The 12,102-nt window shown below is 45.9% G+C and overlaps 1 protein-coding gene across 1 annotated transcript in view; it reads left to right on the top strand.

The window, feature by feature from the left end:
- The first annotated feature begins 2,520 nt into the window (after window positions 1-2,520).
- LOC138830121 (RRP12-like protein) overlaps window positions 2,521-12,102 on the top strand; it is a 38,897-nt gene continuing 29,315 nt past the window's right edge. Inside the window, exons 1-6 of the mRNA XM_070026528.1 lie at window positions 2,521-2,748; window positions 3,186-3,415; window positions 4,740-4,823; window positions 9,037-9,113; window positions 10,797-10,902; window positions 11,070-11,186. Coding sequence (XP_069882629.1) covers window positions 2,610-2,748; window positions 3,186-3,415; window positions 4,740-4,823; window positions 9,037-9,113; window positions 10,797-10,902; window positions 11,070-11,186 — 753 coding nt within the window. The 5' untranslated portion in view covers window positions 2,521-2,609. The remainder of the gene's footprint in view (window positions 2,749-3,185; window positions 3,416-4,739; window positions 4,824-9,036; window positions 9,114-10,796; window positions 10,903-11,069; window positions 11,187-12,102) is intronic.

Here is a 12,102-nt window from a genome sequence, read left to right as displayed (position 1 = left end):
ATTACAGGTGTGAGCCACCAGTGCTGGGCTAGACTCATTTTTAGTCTGAAATATAGGATATATTTATATATTGGATAGATAGATAGATAGATAGATAGATAGATAGATAGATAGATAGATAGATAGATAGAGACAAGTGTATACCCACAGCAAATTGTTACTCAATATGCACATCCATACAAATCCCAAAATAATTAGAATATAATCACAAATCTTGTAACACTTCTTAGTTATGAGCACCCTCGCAGTGGTCTGTGATCTTGACTTCTAACATAGTAGATTATGTTTATTTTTGAACTTCATTTAGATGGAATCTTGCTTTATACATGATTTGTGCTTAAAATGTTTCATTCAACTCAAATCATATATGTGGTTGTACCTTAGCAGTAGCATGTTCTTTCTCAGTGTATGCCCTATGCAGAAGTTATAGATAGTTGAATGCTACAGTAGTCCATTATCTATCAATATACTTTTTTTGGGGGGGGGGTCCGGTCGTGGGGCCTGAACTCTGGGCCTGGGCACTGTCCCTCAGCTCTTCAGCTCAAGGCTAGCGCTCCACCACTTGAGCCACAGCACCACTTCCGGCTTTTTTCTTTTTGCTTATGTGGTGCTGAGGAATTGAACCCAGGGTCTCCGGCATGCAAGGCAAGCGCTCTACCACTGAGCCACCTTCCCAGCCCCTCAATATACTCTTGTATACAGTTGAATGCTTCAGTATTTCATTATATATCAATATACCCATTCCAAAGTTGATGATGAACCATCTGCTCATTTGCAGTATTATGAACATTCTTCTGTGTCTTTTTCTCTTTTGCATGCAAGTATATATTTCTGCTGAGTGTATATTCAGGAATGCATTGCTGGATCGTAGAGTAGGCATATATTATTTTAATAAATACCACCACAGTTTCCCAAAGTGGTTATATCCTTTTTAACATGTAGTCAGTTACTCTACATCCGTACCTACTTTAGTAATGCTAGTCTTCTCAATTTTTCCAGCTATAGTGGATGATTAGGTGCATTTTGTTGTGGTTTTAATTTGTAAAGCAAGTCTTAGAATATCATTGGGATCTTTTTTTTTTCAGTCCTGGGGCTTGAACCCAGGGCCTGGGCACTGTCCCTGAGGGTTTTTTTGCTCAAGGCCAGCACTCTACTATTTGAACCACAGTGCCACTTCCAGGATTTTCTGTTTATGTGGTACTGAGGAATTGAACCCAGCGATTCATTCATGCTAGGCAAGTACTCTACCACTTAGACACATTTTTCAGCCCATCATTGGGGATTTTTCTTTTTTTCTGCAGGCCAAATTGATTTTCACTCAGATCTCAATAGGCTTTGTTTCAAGTTACTCGTTTCTCACTGCTTTATTTATTTATTTATTTTGGTAGTACTGAGGTTTGAATTCAGTGCCTCATTCTTGAGTGTCAGGTGCTCTGCCACTTTAGTCACTCCCTTAACTGTTCAAGTAAATTTGTTTCTTTGCTTAACTTAAAAAATTTTGGCCAGGGGGCTGGGAAGGTGGCTCAGTGGTAGAGCGCTTGCCTTGCATGCATGAGGCCCTGGGTTCGATTCCTCAGCACCACATAAACAGAAAAAGCCGGAAGTGGCGCTGTGGCTCAAGTGGTAGAGACAGACCTAGCCTTGAGCTGAAGAGCTGAGGGACAGCGCTCAGGCCCAGAGTTCAGGCCCCACGACCGGACCCAAAAAAAAAAACAAAAAAACAAAAAAAACAAAAAAATTTTGGCCAGGCACTGGTGGCTAATGCCTGTAATCCTAGTTACTCAGGAGATCTGAAGATCTCAATGTTATGTAAAGCCAACCAGGACAGGAACCCCAAGAAGTGTTGCTTAAGTGATAGTTGTGCCAATCTTGAATGAAGAAGCTAAGGGAGAGTGCCCGGGCCCCGAGTTCAAGCACTGGTACTGGTACTGGCACTCACACACACACACACAAATTGTTTTGATTTTTGGAGCTAGGGTGTCACAGTGTAGCCCAGAATAACCTCAAATTCATTTCTTTTTCTTCCCAAGTGCTGGAATTCTAGATGTATGCTACCACAACAGGTAATTAAAAGAGTTTTTTTTGGTTGGTTGTGGGACTTGAACTCTGGGGGCCCACGTGCTGTCCCTGAGCTCTTTTGTTCAAGGCGAGCGCTCTACCACTTGAGCCACAGCGCCACTTCCAGTTTTCCGGTGGTTAATTGGAGGTAAGAGTCTCACAGACTTTCCTGCCCGGGCTGGCTTTGAACCGCGATCCTCAGATCTCAGCCTCCTGAGTAGCTAGGCTTACAGGCGGGAGCCACCAGCGCCCGGCGGAACTCAGTTTTATAAAGCCTACTCCAGTGGCCAAGAACCATGGTCCTGAGGTAGGAACCCCAAGAATGCCTAGCAACAGAACTTCTTTCCTTGCGACAGGTCTCTGACACTTGATGGAAAAGTGAAGGCGGATGTTGACTGTTTTTGCCATGGTGACGGACGCGAATCCGGAAGTGACGACACCGGAAGAGGATGTGAAGCCGGTGGAGGACCCACGTGGGGCTCCGAGCGTAGTTCTGCTTCGCCGAAAGCCGGTCTTGAAATCAGCCTTAGTTTGGCCCCCGTCTAGTCCACATGGGTCGCTCCGGGAAGCTGCCCTCCGGGGTGTCGGCCAAGTTGAAGCGCTGGAAGAAAGGCCACAGCAGCGACAGCAACCCCAGCATTTGCCGCCACCGCCAGGCCGCTCGCAGCCGCTTTTTCAGCCGGCCCGCAGGTAGTCGGAGCTTCCGATCCGGGCGCGGCCGCCGGGCCGTGCGGTTCCCCGAGGGCGTGGGTCCCGCGGGTCCCGGCGGGTCCGGATCGGTCCGGGTCCCAGGCGTTGGATGTCTGGTCTGGAGCTCACCGGGAAGGCCTGGTCCTTCAACTCTCCCAGCGGGAAAGTGACTTGTCTGGGGGCCCGCGGTGTCGGGTTCGGGCCGCGCGGCCGGCTGCCCCGCAGGCACACGCTCTTGGTGCCGGCACGCAGGAAATTGCCCAGAAACGTTCCCTTTGCCCTTGGTCTTCTGGGTTTTTAGCGTCCGGCGGGCCGCCGAGGCAGGCTGCGTTGGGGTTGGAGGGTTTCGCCGCGGGTGTGGTGGTTCTCTCGGCCGCAGGGAAATTCGGAGTAGACGTGCGGGGCTTACTTACCGTGTTCCCGCCTCGCGTTCTCAGGGAAGAGCGACCTGACGGTTGACGCCGTGAAGTTGCACAATGAGCTGCAATCGGGGTCCCTGCGGCTGGGCAAGCGCGCAGACCCTGAGACGCCCATGGAAGAAGACCCGGAGCTGGCCGTCACCGAGAAGTCCTCAGGCACGTTCCTGAGTGGCCTGTCGGACTGCACAAACGTCACCTTCAGCAAAGTGCAGCGCTTCTGGGAGTCTAACTCTGCCGCCCACAAGGAGGTAGGGACAGATGCAGGAGGTGCGGGCAGGAGAGCAGGAGCCTCCTGGCTTGTTGGCCCTCCCTCCTTCCCTCCCTCCCCCCCACTTTCTCTCCCTCTCTCTCTCTCTCTCTCTCTCTCTCTCTCTCTCTCTCTCTCTCTGGTGACAACCGCTGTTATTCCTGGATGATGTGTCATTTTCTCCTTTTCTTTGTCCCCAATAAATTGTCCACCTAAGATAAGAACTCTTTGTAAAACAATGTTTATCCTGCTAGAGAGTTAAACCCTGAGGGTCGGAATATTTTCTAGACACTTCCTTCCCTAAAGACACATAGTTACATATTTATATTTTTCTGTGTTTAAGCGAAAAGTGTCAGTGTTAGGTGATACAAATGTTACATAAGATGATACAATGCTACATGATACAAAGTGATGTAAAGAGAATAAAACGTTAGAACTTTAAAACTTCTCTCCTTTGCAGCAGCTACTACAGTGGGTCACTATGTATCTTAGACCAGCACAGTTCAATAGTAAAGACTTATATTTTCTAGAAGGTACATTAATCAGAGTGCAAGCTTTGAGCACAAAGAGGCTCAGGGATAGGGCCCAGGCCTTGAGTTCGAGTGCCAGGACAGGCAAAAAAAAGAGGTATACTCTTCATTTGTTATTGTTGTTGAGATAGGATCTTCTTATGTAGCCCAGGCTGGTCTCAAACTCCTTCCTCCTGCCTGAATTTCCTGTGTGCTGGGTTACAGTTATACACCACCACGCCCAGCCTTATTTTGCTAGATCTTTTTTGTTTTTATTCGTTTTGTCATTTGGGCTTACCAAAATATGATTATATTTTAGATGCATCATCATTTAACATTATCCCCCAGTGAACAGTTTTTCTCATCACATGTAATTGTTCATAATTTTATTTTTTTATTAGTATACATTAGTTGTGTAAAGTGGGATTTCATTATGACATCTCCATGCTTGTATCTTCATTCTTTTCAATAATTGTTACACAATGTTTAAATCTATCATTTGTTAATTAACAGTACATTATAAATTCCCTGTTGATAACTACCTGACTATTCTAATTTGTTGCTGCAGTGAACATACTTGTGCATAGACCCTTGCACACTTACGCATGTATTTCCATAAAAAATACTATAATTGGGAGTGGATCTGGCAATCATATTCTAAGACCTCTTGTTTACTAGGCCCTGTGATGTGTACCCCAGGTCTAAATGCTGCTTCCACATTGTCTGTCTGGACTTACCAAGAGATCAATTTATGAAAGAGAAAGGAAAAAAGGGGCTATGAAGGTATGTCACAGGTACTTTCTCCTTCCTGTACAGATTTGTGCTGTTCTTGCTGCTGTTACAGAGGTGATTCGCTCCCAGGGAGGGAAAGAGACTGAGACTGAGTACTTTGCTGCTCTGGTGAGTTTGATAGGGGTGGGTGTTCATAGCAGAGCTAAGCAGGTTCTAGAGAGAGAACAGATATTCCTGACTTGTGGCAATAGAGAACCATGACTTTGAGCAAGTGAAAGTACTTCTATTGTTCACAGGTGGTTTGGAAAGGCTGGTGATATTTATTCCATGATTCTTCTGTTTGCTTGCTCCCTTTTTTTTTTTTTTTTCTTTCCTTCTTTGTTTTTTCTTTGCCAGTACAAGGGTTTTGAACACAGGAGTTATGCTTGTCTGTAGTTGCTCTATCACTTAAGCTATGCCCCCAACCCTTTCTTCTTCTTCTTTTTTTTTTTTGGGTCCTGTCATGGGGCCTGAACTCTGGGCCTGGGTGCTTCCCTCAGCTCTTCAGCTCAAGGCTAGCGCTCTACCACTTGAGCCACAGCACCACAGCGCTTATGTGGTGCTGAGGAATCGAACCCAGGGCCTCTGGCATGCAAGGCAAACGCTCTACCACTGAGCCACCTTCCCAGCCCCAACCCCCAACCCTTTCTTCTTACCTTATTTTTCTTCTTTTTCTTTTTGTCTGAGACTGGGACTCAAATTCAATACTGATGCATCTGCTCATTGGCCAGCACTCTACAAACTGAGCTATAGCTCAACCCTCTTCTTAACTTATTATTTTTGAATAGTCTTGTTTTTGGCTTGCACTAGCCTGGACTATGGTCCTCTTCCTATAAACTTCCTAGGTAGCGAGGATGGTAGGCAGGGTCTGTACCACCATACCACCACATCTAGTTTTGTTTGCTTTATTTTTTTGGTGTTGGTCCTGGGGCTTGAACTCAGGGCCTAAGCACTGACGTTGAACTCTTTTGCTCAAAGCTAGTGCTCTACATCCAACCATAGCTCCACTTCCAGGTTTGTTTGTTTTTTTGTAGATTTTTTTTTTTTTTTTTTTGGTAACTTATTGGAGATAAGGGTCTCATGGATTTTCCTGCCTGACCGGCTTTGAACTGAGATGCTCAGATCTCAGCCTTATGAATATCTAGGATTATAGGTAGGCGCCACCATTGCCCAGACACACCCAGATTTTTTTTTTTTTATCGGTTGTGGAACTTGAACTCTGGGCCTGGCACTGTCCCTCAGCTCTTCAGCTCAAGGCTAACGCTCTACCACTTGAGCCACAGTGCCACTTACGGTTTTCTAGTGGTTTATTGGAGATAAGAGTCTCACAGACTTCCCTACCGGGCTGGCTTTGAACCTCAATCCTCAGATGTCAGCCTCCTGAGTAGCTAGGATTACAGGCATGAGCCACCAGCGGCAGCCACCCAAATTTTTAAGTTATTGAATTAGTCTCTTTCTTTTAGTGTTCTTTTAATTTAAATGTAATATATACATGTTTAAAATACTGTGGTAAAACCCATTGTTACAATTAATATATACCAAAAAACAAAGAGAATGACAGGAAAGTAAAAACAGACTTAAGCAGTGATGCCTGACAGGGTTAATGAGGATGAATATAGTTGAAGTAGATTATTTCTTTGTGTGAATGAATGTAGAATAGTGAAGCTTGCTGAAATTGTTTTAGAAGGAGAGAGAGAGAAAGGAGAAAGTTATAGGGGAGGTGAGTTTGATCACAACATGTATGCATGTGTGAAACTCACAGTGAAACCTTCCCTACAACTAATGTAATCTTTATTTTTTATTTTTATTTTTATTTTGTTTTTGTTTTTTTTTTTTTGGGTCCGGTCGTGGGGCCTGAACTCTGGGCCTGGGCGCTGTTCCTCAGCTCTTCAGCTCAAGGCTAGCATTCTACCACTTGAGCCACAGCGCCACTTCCGGCTTTTTTCTTTTTGCTTAGGTGGTGCTGGGGAATTGAACCCAGGGCCTCAGGCATGCAAGGCAAGCGCTCTATCACTGAGCCACCTTCCCAGCCTCATATTTTTTATAATTTTTTTATGGGTAAATTTTATCTTGAAATTTCCATACAGGCATACAAAATACCCTATCAACCTTATCCACCTCTCAGTCACTCTCATTTATTTCCTCTTCCTTCCCTCCCTTCCTCCCTACCTCCCTCCTTCCCTCCTTCCTTCCTTCCTTTCTCTTGCTTGCTTGCTTGCTTGCTTGCTTGTCAGTTTTTGGGCTTGAATTCAGGGCCTGGACCCTGTCCTTGAGTCTCTTTGTGCTTAAGACTAGCTCTCTATTATTTAAGCCACATTGCTAGATCCCAGTTTGGTTGTTGTTGTTTTTTTCTGGTCCCGGTCATGGGGCCTGAACTCTAGGCCTGGGCCCTGTCTCTTGGCTCTTCAACTCAAGGCTAGCGCTCTACCATTTGAGAACTACAGCACCACTTCCAGCTTTTTCTGTTTATGTGGTGCTGAGGAATCAAACCCAGGGCCTCATGCATGCGAGGCAAGCACTCTACCACTAAGCCACCTTCCCAGCCCCAGATCCCAGTTTTTGAGTAGTTGATTGGAGATAAGAGTCTCACTTGGACCTTTCTGCCCAGTCTGGCTTCTAACCACAGTCTTCCAGGTCTCAGTCTCCTGAATGGCACCCGGCCCCTCCTCCCTTTTTTCCTCTTTTTTCTCTTACTGTTTTTGGTGTCAGTCTTGGGGGGTTAGACTCAGGGCCTCAGTGCTGTCCCTGAGCTTTTTGGCTTAAAGTTGTTTCTCTACTACTTGAGCTATAGCTTTGGGTAGTTAATTGGAGATGAGTCTCATGGACTTTGCTGTGGGCTGGCTTTGAACCATGATCCTCAGATCTCAGCCTCCTGAGTAGCTAGGATTACAGGCATGAACCACCGGTGCCTGGCTTTCATTCACTCTTTCTATTTACTCTCCTTGGTTTCTCTTTCTTGATCTGAAAACATGAGTTAGGTGTAAAGATCCTCTAGAAATTTTCATGCTGGATATAGTAACTCATAAATGTAGTCCTAACTGCAGAGGAGGCTGAGATTGGAATGATTGCAATTTGAGGCCAGCCTGGGCAAAAAGTCTGCAGGACCCCATCTCCACTGATTAAAAAATAAAAACATTGGGTTGGGAAGGTAGCTCAGTGGTAGAGTGCTTGTTTTGCATGCTTGAGGCCCTAGGTTCGATTCCTCAGTACCACATAAGCAGAAAAAGCTGAAGTGGAGCTGTGGCTCAAGTGGTAGTGTACTAGCCTTGAGTTTAAGAGCTGAGGGACAGCGCCCAGGTCCAGAGTTCAGGCCCCATGACTGACCAAAAAAAAAAAAAAACCAAAATACCTGAGCTGTCACTGGTGGTAGAGTGCTAGCCTTCAGCAAAAAAGCTCAGGGTCTATACCCAGGCTGAGTTTAAGACCCAGGGGTGGCACAAAAAGAAAAAAAATCTGGTCATAGTGGCATCTGCCTGCTATCCCAGCTATGAGGGAAATGTAAACAGGATTGCAGTTTAGGCTTGCTTGGCAAAAATGAAGATCCTAGTGGGAAAAAGAGAGAAAGCTGGGCACTGGTGATTCATGTCTCTAATCCTAGCTACTTGGGATGCTGAGATCTAAGGATGTTTTCAGCTCAGCTGGGGCAGAAAAGTCTTAGAGTCTCTGTCTCCAATTAGCCAGCAAACAAGCCAGACTGGAGATAGGGCCTATGTGGGAGAGCACCTGCCTGGTCACAATCTCAAGTTCAAGGCCCAATAGTGCTAAAAAATAAAATAATATCATTTCCCAAATAGAGACTTGGGGTCCATAAGAATCTTTTTTTTTTTTTTTTTTTTTGTCGGTCGTGGAGCTTGAACTCGGCCTGGGCGCTGTCCCTGCGCTCTTCAGCTCAAGGCGAGCGCTCTACCTCTTGAGCCACAGCGCCACTTCCGGTTTTCTAGTGGTTTATTGGATATCAGAGTCTCACGAACTTTTCTGCCCGGGGTTGGCTTTGAACCATGATCCTCAGATCTCAGCCTCCTGAGTAGCTAGGATTACAGGCGTGAGCCACTGGCGCCCAGCTCATAAGAACCTTATAAGGGTTCAACTTGGTCAAAATTATTTCCATTGAGATATCTGAATATTCGTAATTTACTTTTTTTACTATTGAGTTTGCCAGAAGTCATGGATATCTAAGGGCATTTTTTATTTTTAACATTATCTGGCAGTTGAATTGTGCTTATGAACTTCTGACACAATAATTCTTGGTTGTAATTGCTCTCTTGGCTCCCTTCTCTGCCTCTGCTTTCCTAACTGTAATGTGCCACTTTACCCATTTACATCCCCTCCATCTGGCCCTCAGATGACTACAATGGAAGCAGTGGAGTCCCCAGAGTCTCTGGCTGCTGTCACTTACCTATTGAACCTTGTCCTGAAGCGGTAAGTCCTGGTTATAGTGTGATCCCCAGGTGTGTAGAGTAAAGAAGGGAATGTGCACAGGAGAAGTAGGATGGAGAATTGTTCTCTAAAAAGATACTTGAGGGGCTGGGAAGGTAGCTCAGTGGTAGAGTGTTGCCTCGCATGCATGAGGCCCTGGGTTCAATTCCTCAGCACCACATAAGCAGAAAAAGCTGGAAGTGGTGCTGTGGCTCAAGTGGTAAAGTGTTGGCCTTGAGCTAAAGAGCTCAAGGACAGCGCCCAGGCCCAGAGTTCAGGCCCCACAACCGACCAAAAAAGAAAAAAAAAGATACTTGAGACTGGGAATGTGGCTTAGTGGTAGAGTGCCTGCTTAGCATGCATGAAGCCCTGGGTTCAATTCCTTAGTACCACATAAACAGAAAAAGCCAGAAGTAGTGCTGTGGCTCAAGTTGTAAGTGTACTAGCCTTGAGCAAAAGAAGCTCAAGGACAGTACCCAGGCCCTGAGTCCAAGCTCCAGGACTGGCAAAAAAAAAAAAAAAAAAAGCTGGGCACAGTGGCTCACACCAGTAAAATCCTAGCTACTCAGGAGGCTGAGATCTGAGAATCTTAGTTAAGAGCCAGCCAGGCAGGAAAGTATGTGAGACTCTTATCTCCAATTAACCACTAGAAAATCAGAAGTGGCACTCTGGCTCAAGTGGTAGAATGCTAGCTTTGAGCTGAAGAGCTCAGCACCCAGGCTGAGTTCAAGTCCCACAACTGACAAAAAAACCTGAAAGGCTGAGTTTGGTGGCCTGTAATCTCATCTAGCTTAAATGGTAGAGCACTTACACTAGCAACTGTGTGAAGACCTGTGCTTAAAGCCAGTACTGTACTTGGGATGCTAAGGCAAGAACATGTTTGAGGACAGCATGGGCTATATAGTGAGACTGTGTAAAGAAAAGATTCTTAGCTGGATGCTGTGGCTCCTATAATCCTAGCTACTCAGGAAGCTGTGATCTGAGGATCTGGCTTTGAAGCCAGCCCAGGCAGGACCGTGTGAGACTCAGATCTCTACTCAACCATCAAAAAGCCAGAAGTGGAAGTATGGCTCAAGTGGTAGAGCCCTAGCCTTGAACAAAAAAACTGAAGGACAGTGTACAGGCCCTGAGTTGAAGCCTTAGTGCCAGAAGATTTCTGAGTTCTCACATGACTATATTGTAAAACTGTATGAATATACTTACTACTACTGAATTGAGCACTTTGACATAGTTAAGATGTATGTACTACATACATAATTTATTACAATAGTAAATTTACAATAGCAATTTAAGAAGATACTCAAGTTTCTGGGTAGTATTGTACATTGGGATGTGGGAGTGGCTTGGGTCTGAGTGAATGTTCATGCCTAGGGAGATGTCAGCTCTGGGAAGTGAATGGGTAAGGAGAAGGCATAGGGAGAGGGTTCAGGGAACGGACCTTCACAGAGGGGACAGAGGGTTGATACGCGTCATGAAAGGAGTTTGTGAGGAGTGAGAAGATGAGGGAAGATGAGAAGTCATGGGAAGTAGACTGAAATGAGTGTCAGGAAGGATGAGCTCCTCTCCTGAGTGACTGAGTCAGTAGCACTCCTATGGTAGTCCAACTCCTTCCTGAGCTTCACCGAGACCTGCGCCAGTTGCATTTCAAAGTTGCCGCTGGATTAACTCTTCTCATTCTCCCCACAGAGTGCCCAGCCCTGTGCTCATTAAAAAGTTCTCAGATACCTCCAAAGCCTTCATGGACATCATGTCTGCCCAGGCCAGCAGTGGCTCCACCTCTGCCCTCCGATGGGTCAGTCTATGTCTCTCTGAGCCCCCTGCATTTCCCCATGAGGGGTTCCGACACTTTAGATCCTTAGGCAGATCCCTTTGAGATTTTCTGGGGTTGCTGAGAACCTGGGATCTCTTTCCCTCTCAGCTGAGGCTGGTGATCCTGAGACACTCTAACTCTTCTTTAAGGTCCTGTCCTGCCTGGCTACCCTCCTGCGGAAGCAAGACCTGGAGGCCTGGGGGTATCCCCTGACCCTTCAGGTATACCATGGGCTGCAGAGCTTCACCGTGCATGCCAAGCCCAAGGTGAGATCAGTGCATTCCAGAAGATGGGGAGGATCTGGCCTGTGTGAGTGGGATTACAGAGATGACCCTGAGTGCTGGGCTCTTGCTCAGCGTCTCTTTTCTGCCTGTAAGGCTTCAATCTGAGTCAGCCTCTCTCCAGCAGGGGATCAATGTCAGGCCCTCAGAATCTCTCTCATGCCTCCTCAGCCAGTAACCTGTTGACTTGTTGGTCTCCTAGTATGTCTCTGTCTTGGCAAGGAGGGTGGCATCCTAAGTTGGATTTTGGATTCAGCAGTGTTGGCACTCTGAGAGAGTTACTCATGTCTCTAAACTTGGGATTCCTGGCTATAAAATAGGGATGGTCATTTCAACTTTGCTGCAGGGTTGTGAGGAGGCTGCAGTGTTTCTCAGATTTGATGCAGTGCCTGGCATATAGTAGATGCTCAGTAAATGGGGGCTGACCACCTTTTTTCTCCAGAAATTTATGTTCGGGGCATAGAAAAATAATTACTAACCCAGAATCCTTCATTTGTGCTAAGAAGCAGTTAGGACAGGGAGTCTTACATCTTCTTTCCTGTGTGTCCACGTGATGATTCCTACCTTCTGGGTCAGGATCAATGCTGAAATGTCACTTCACTGGAATAGCACCTTCCTGACCACTCTATACAAAGTTTTCTAAAACCTTTTTCTTTTTGCCAAGTATTTTCTGTCAGCTGATGTGTAGTTTACTCTGCTTCTCCTGTGGAGTATGAGTTGTCTATTATGTTTCATGTCTGTTTGTAAATACCTAGAACAGTGCCTGGCTTGTGCTACTCTGTATTTACTGGCTGTTTGACTGGATAAATCTCTGGTAGGTAGATGAGGGCAATGGAACTGAGATTATAAAGCCGGGCTTCTTCTGGGCCATTAGGTAAGTTCGTAGAGAGCTCAGGATTCT

The sequence above is a fragment of the Dipodomys merriami genome, unplaced genomic scaffold, assembly GCF_024711535.1.
Source record: "Dipodomys merriami isolate MVZ:Mamm:240054 unplaced genomic scaffold, mDipMer1.0.p SCAF_184, whole genome shotgun sequence".
NCBI lineage: Eukaryota > Metazoa > Chordata > Mammalia > Rodentia > Heteromyidae > Dipodomys > Dipodomys merriami.
This window is presented reverse-complemented; position numbering and strand designations above follow the sequence as displayed.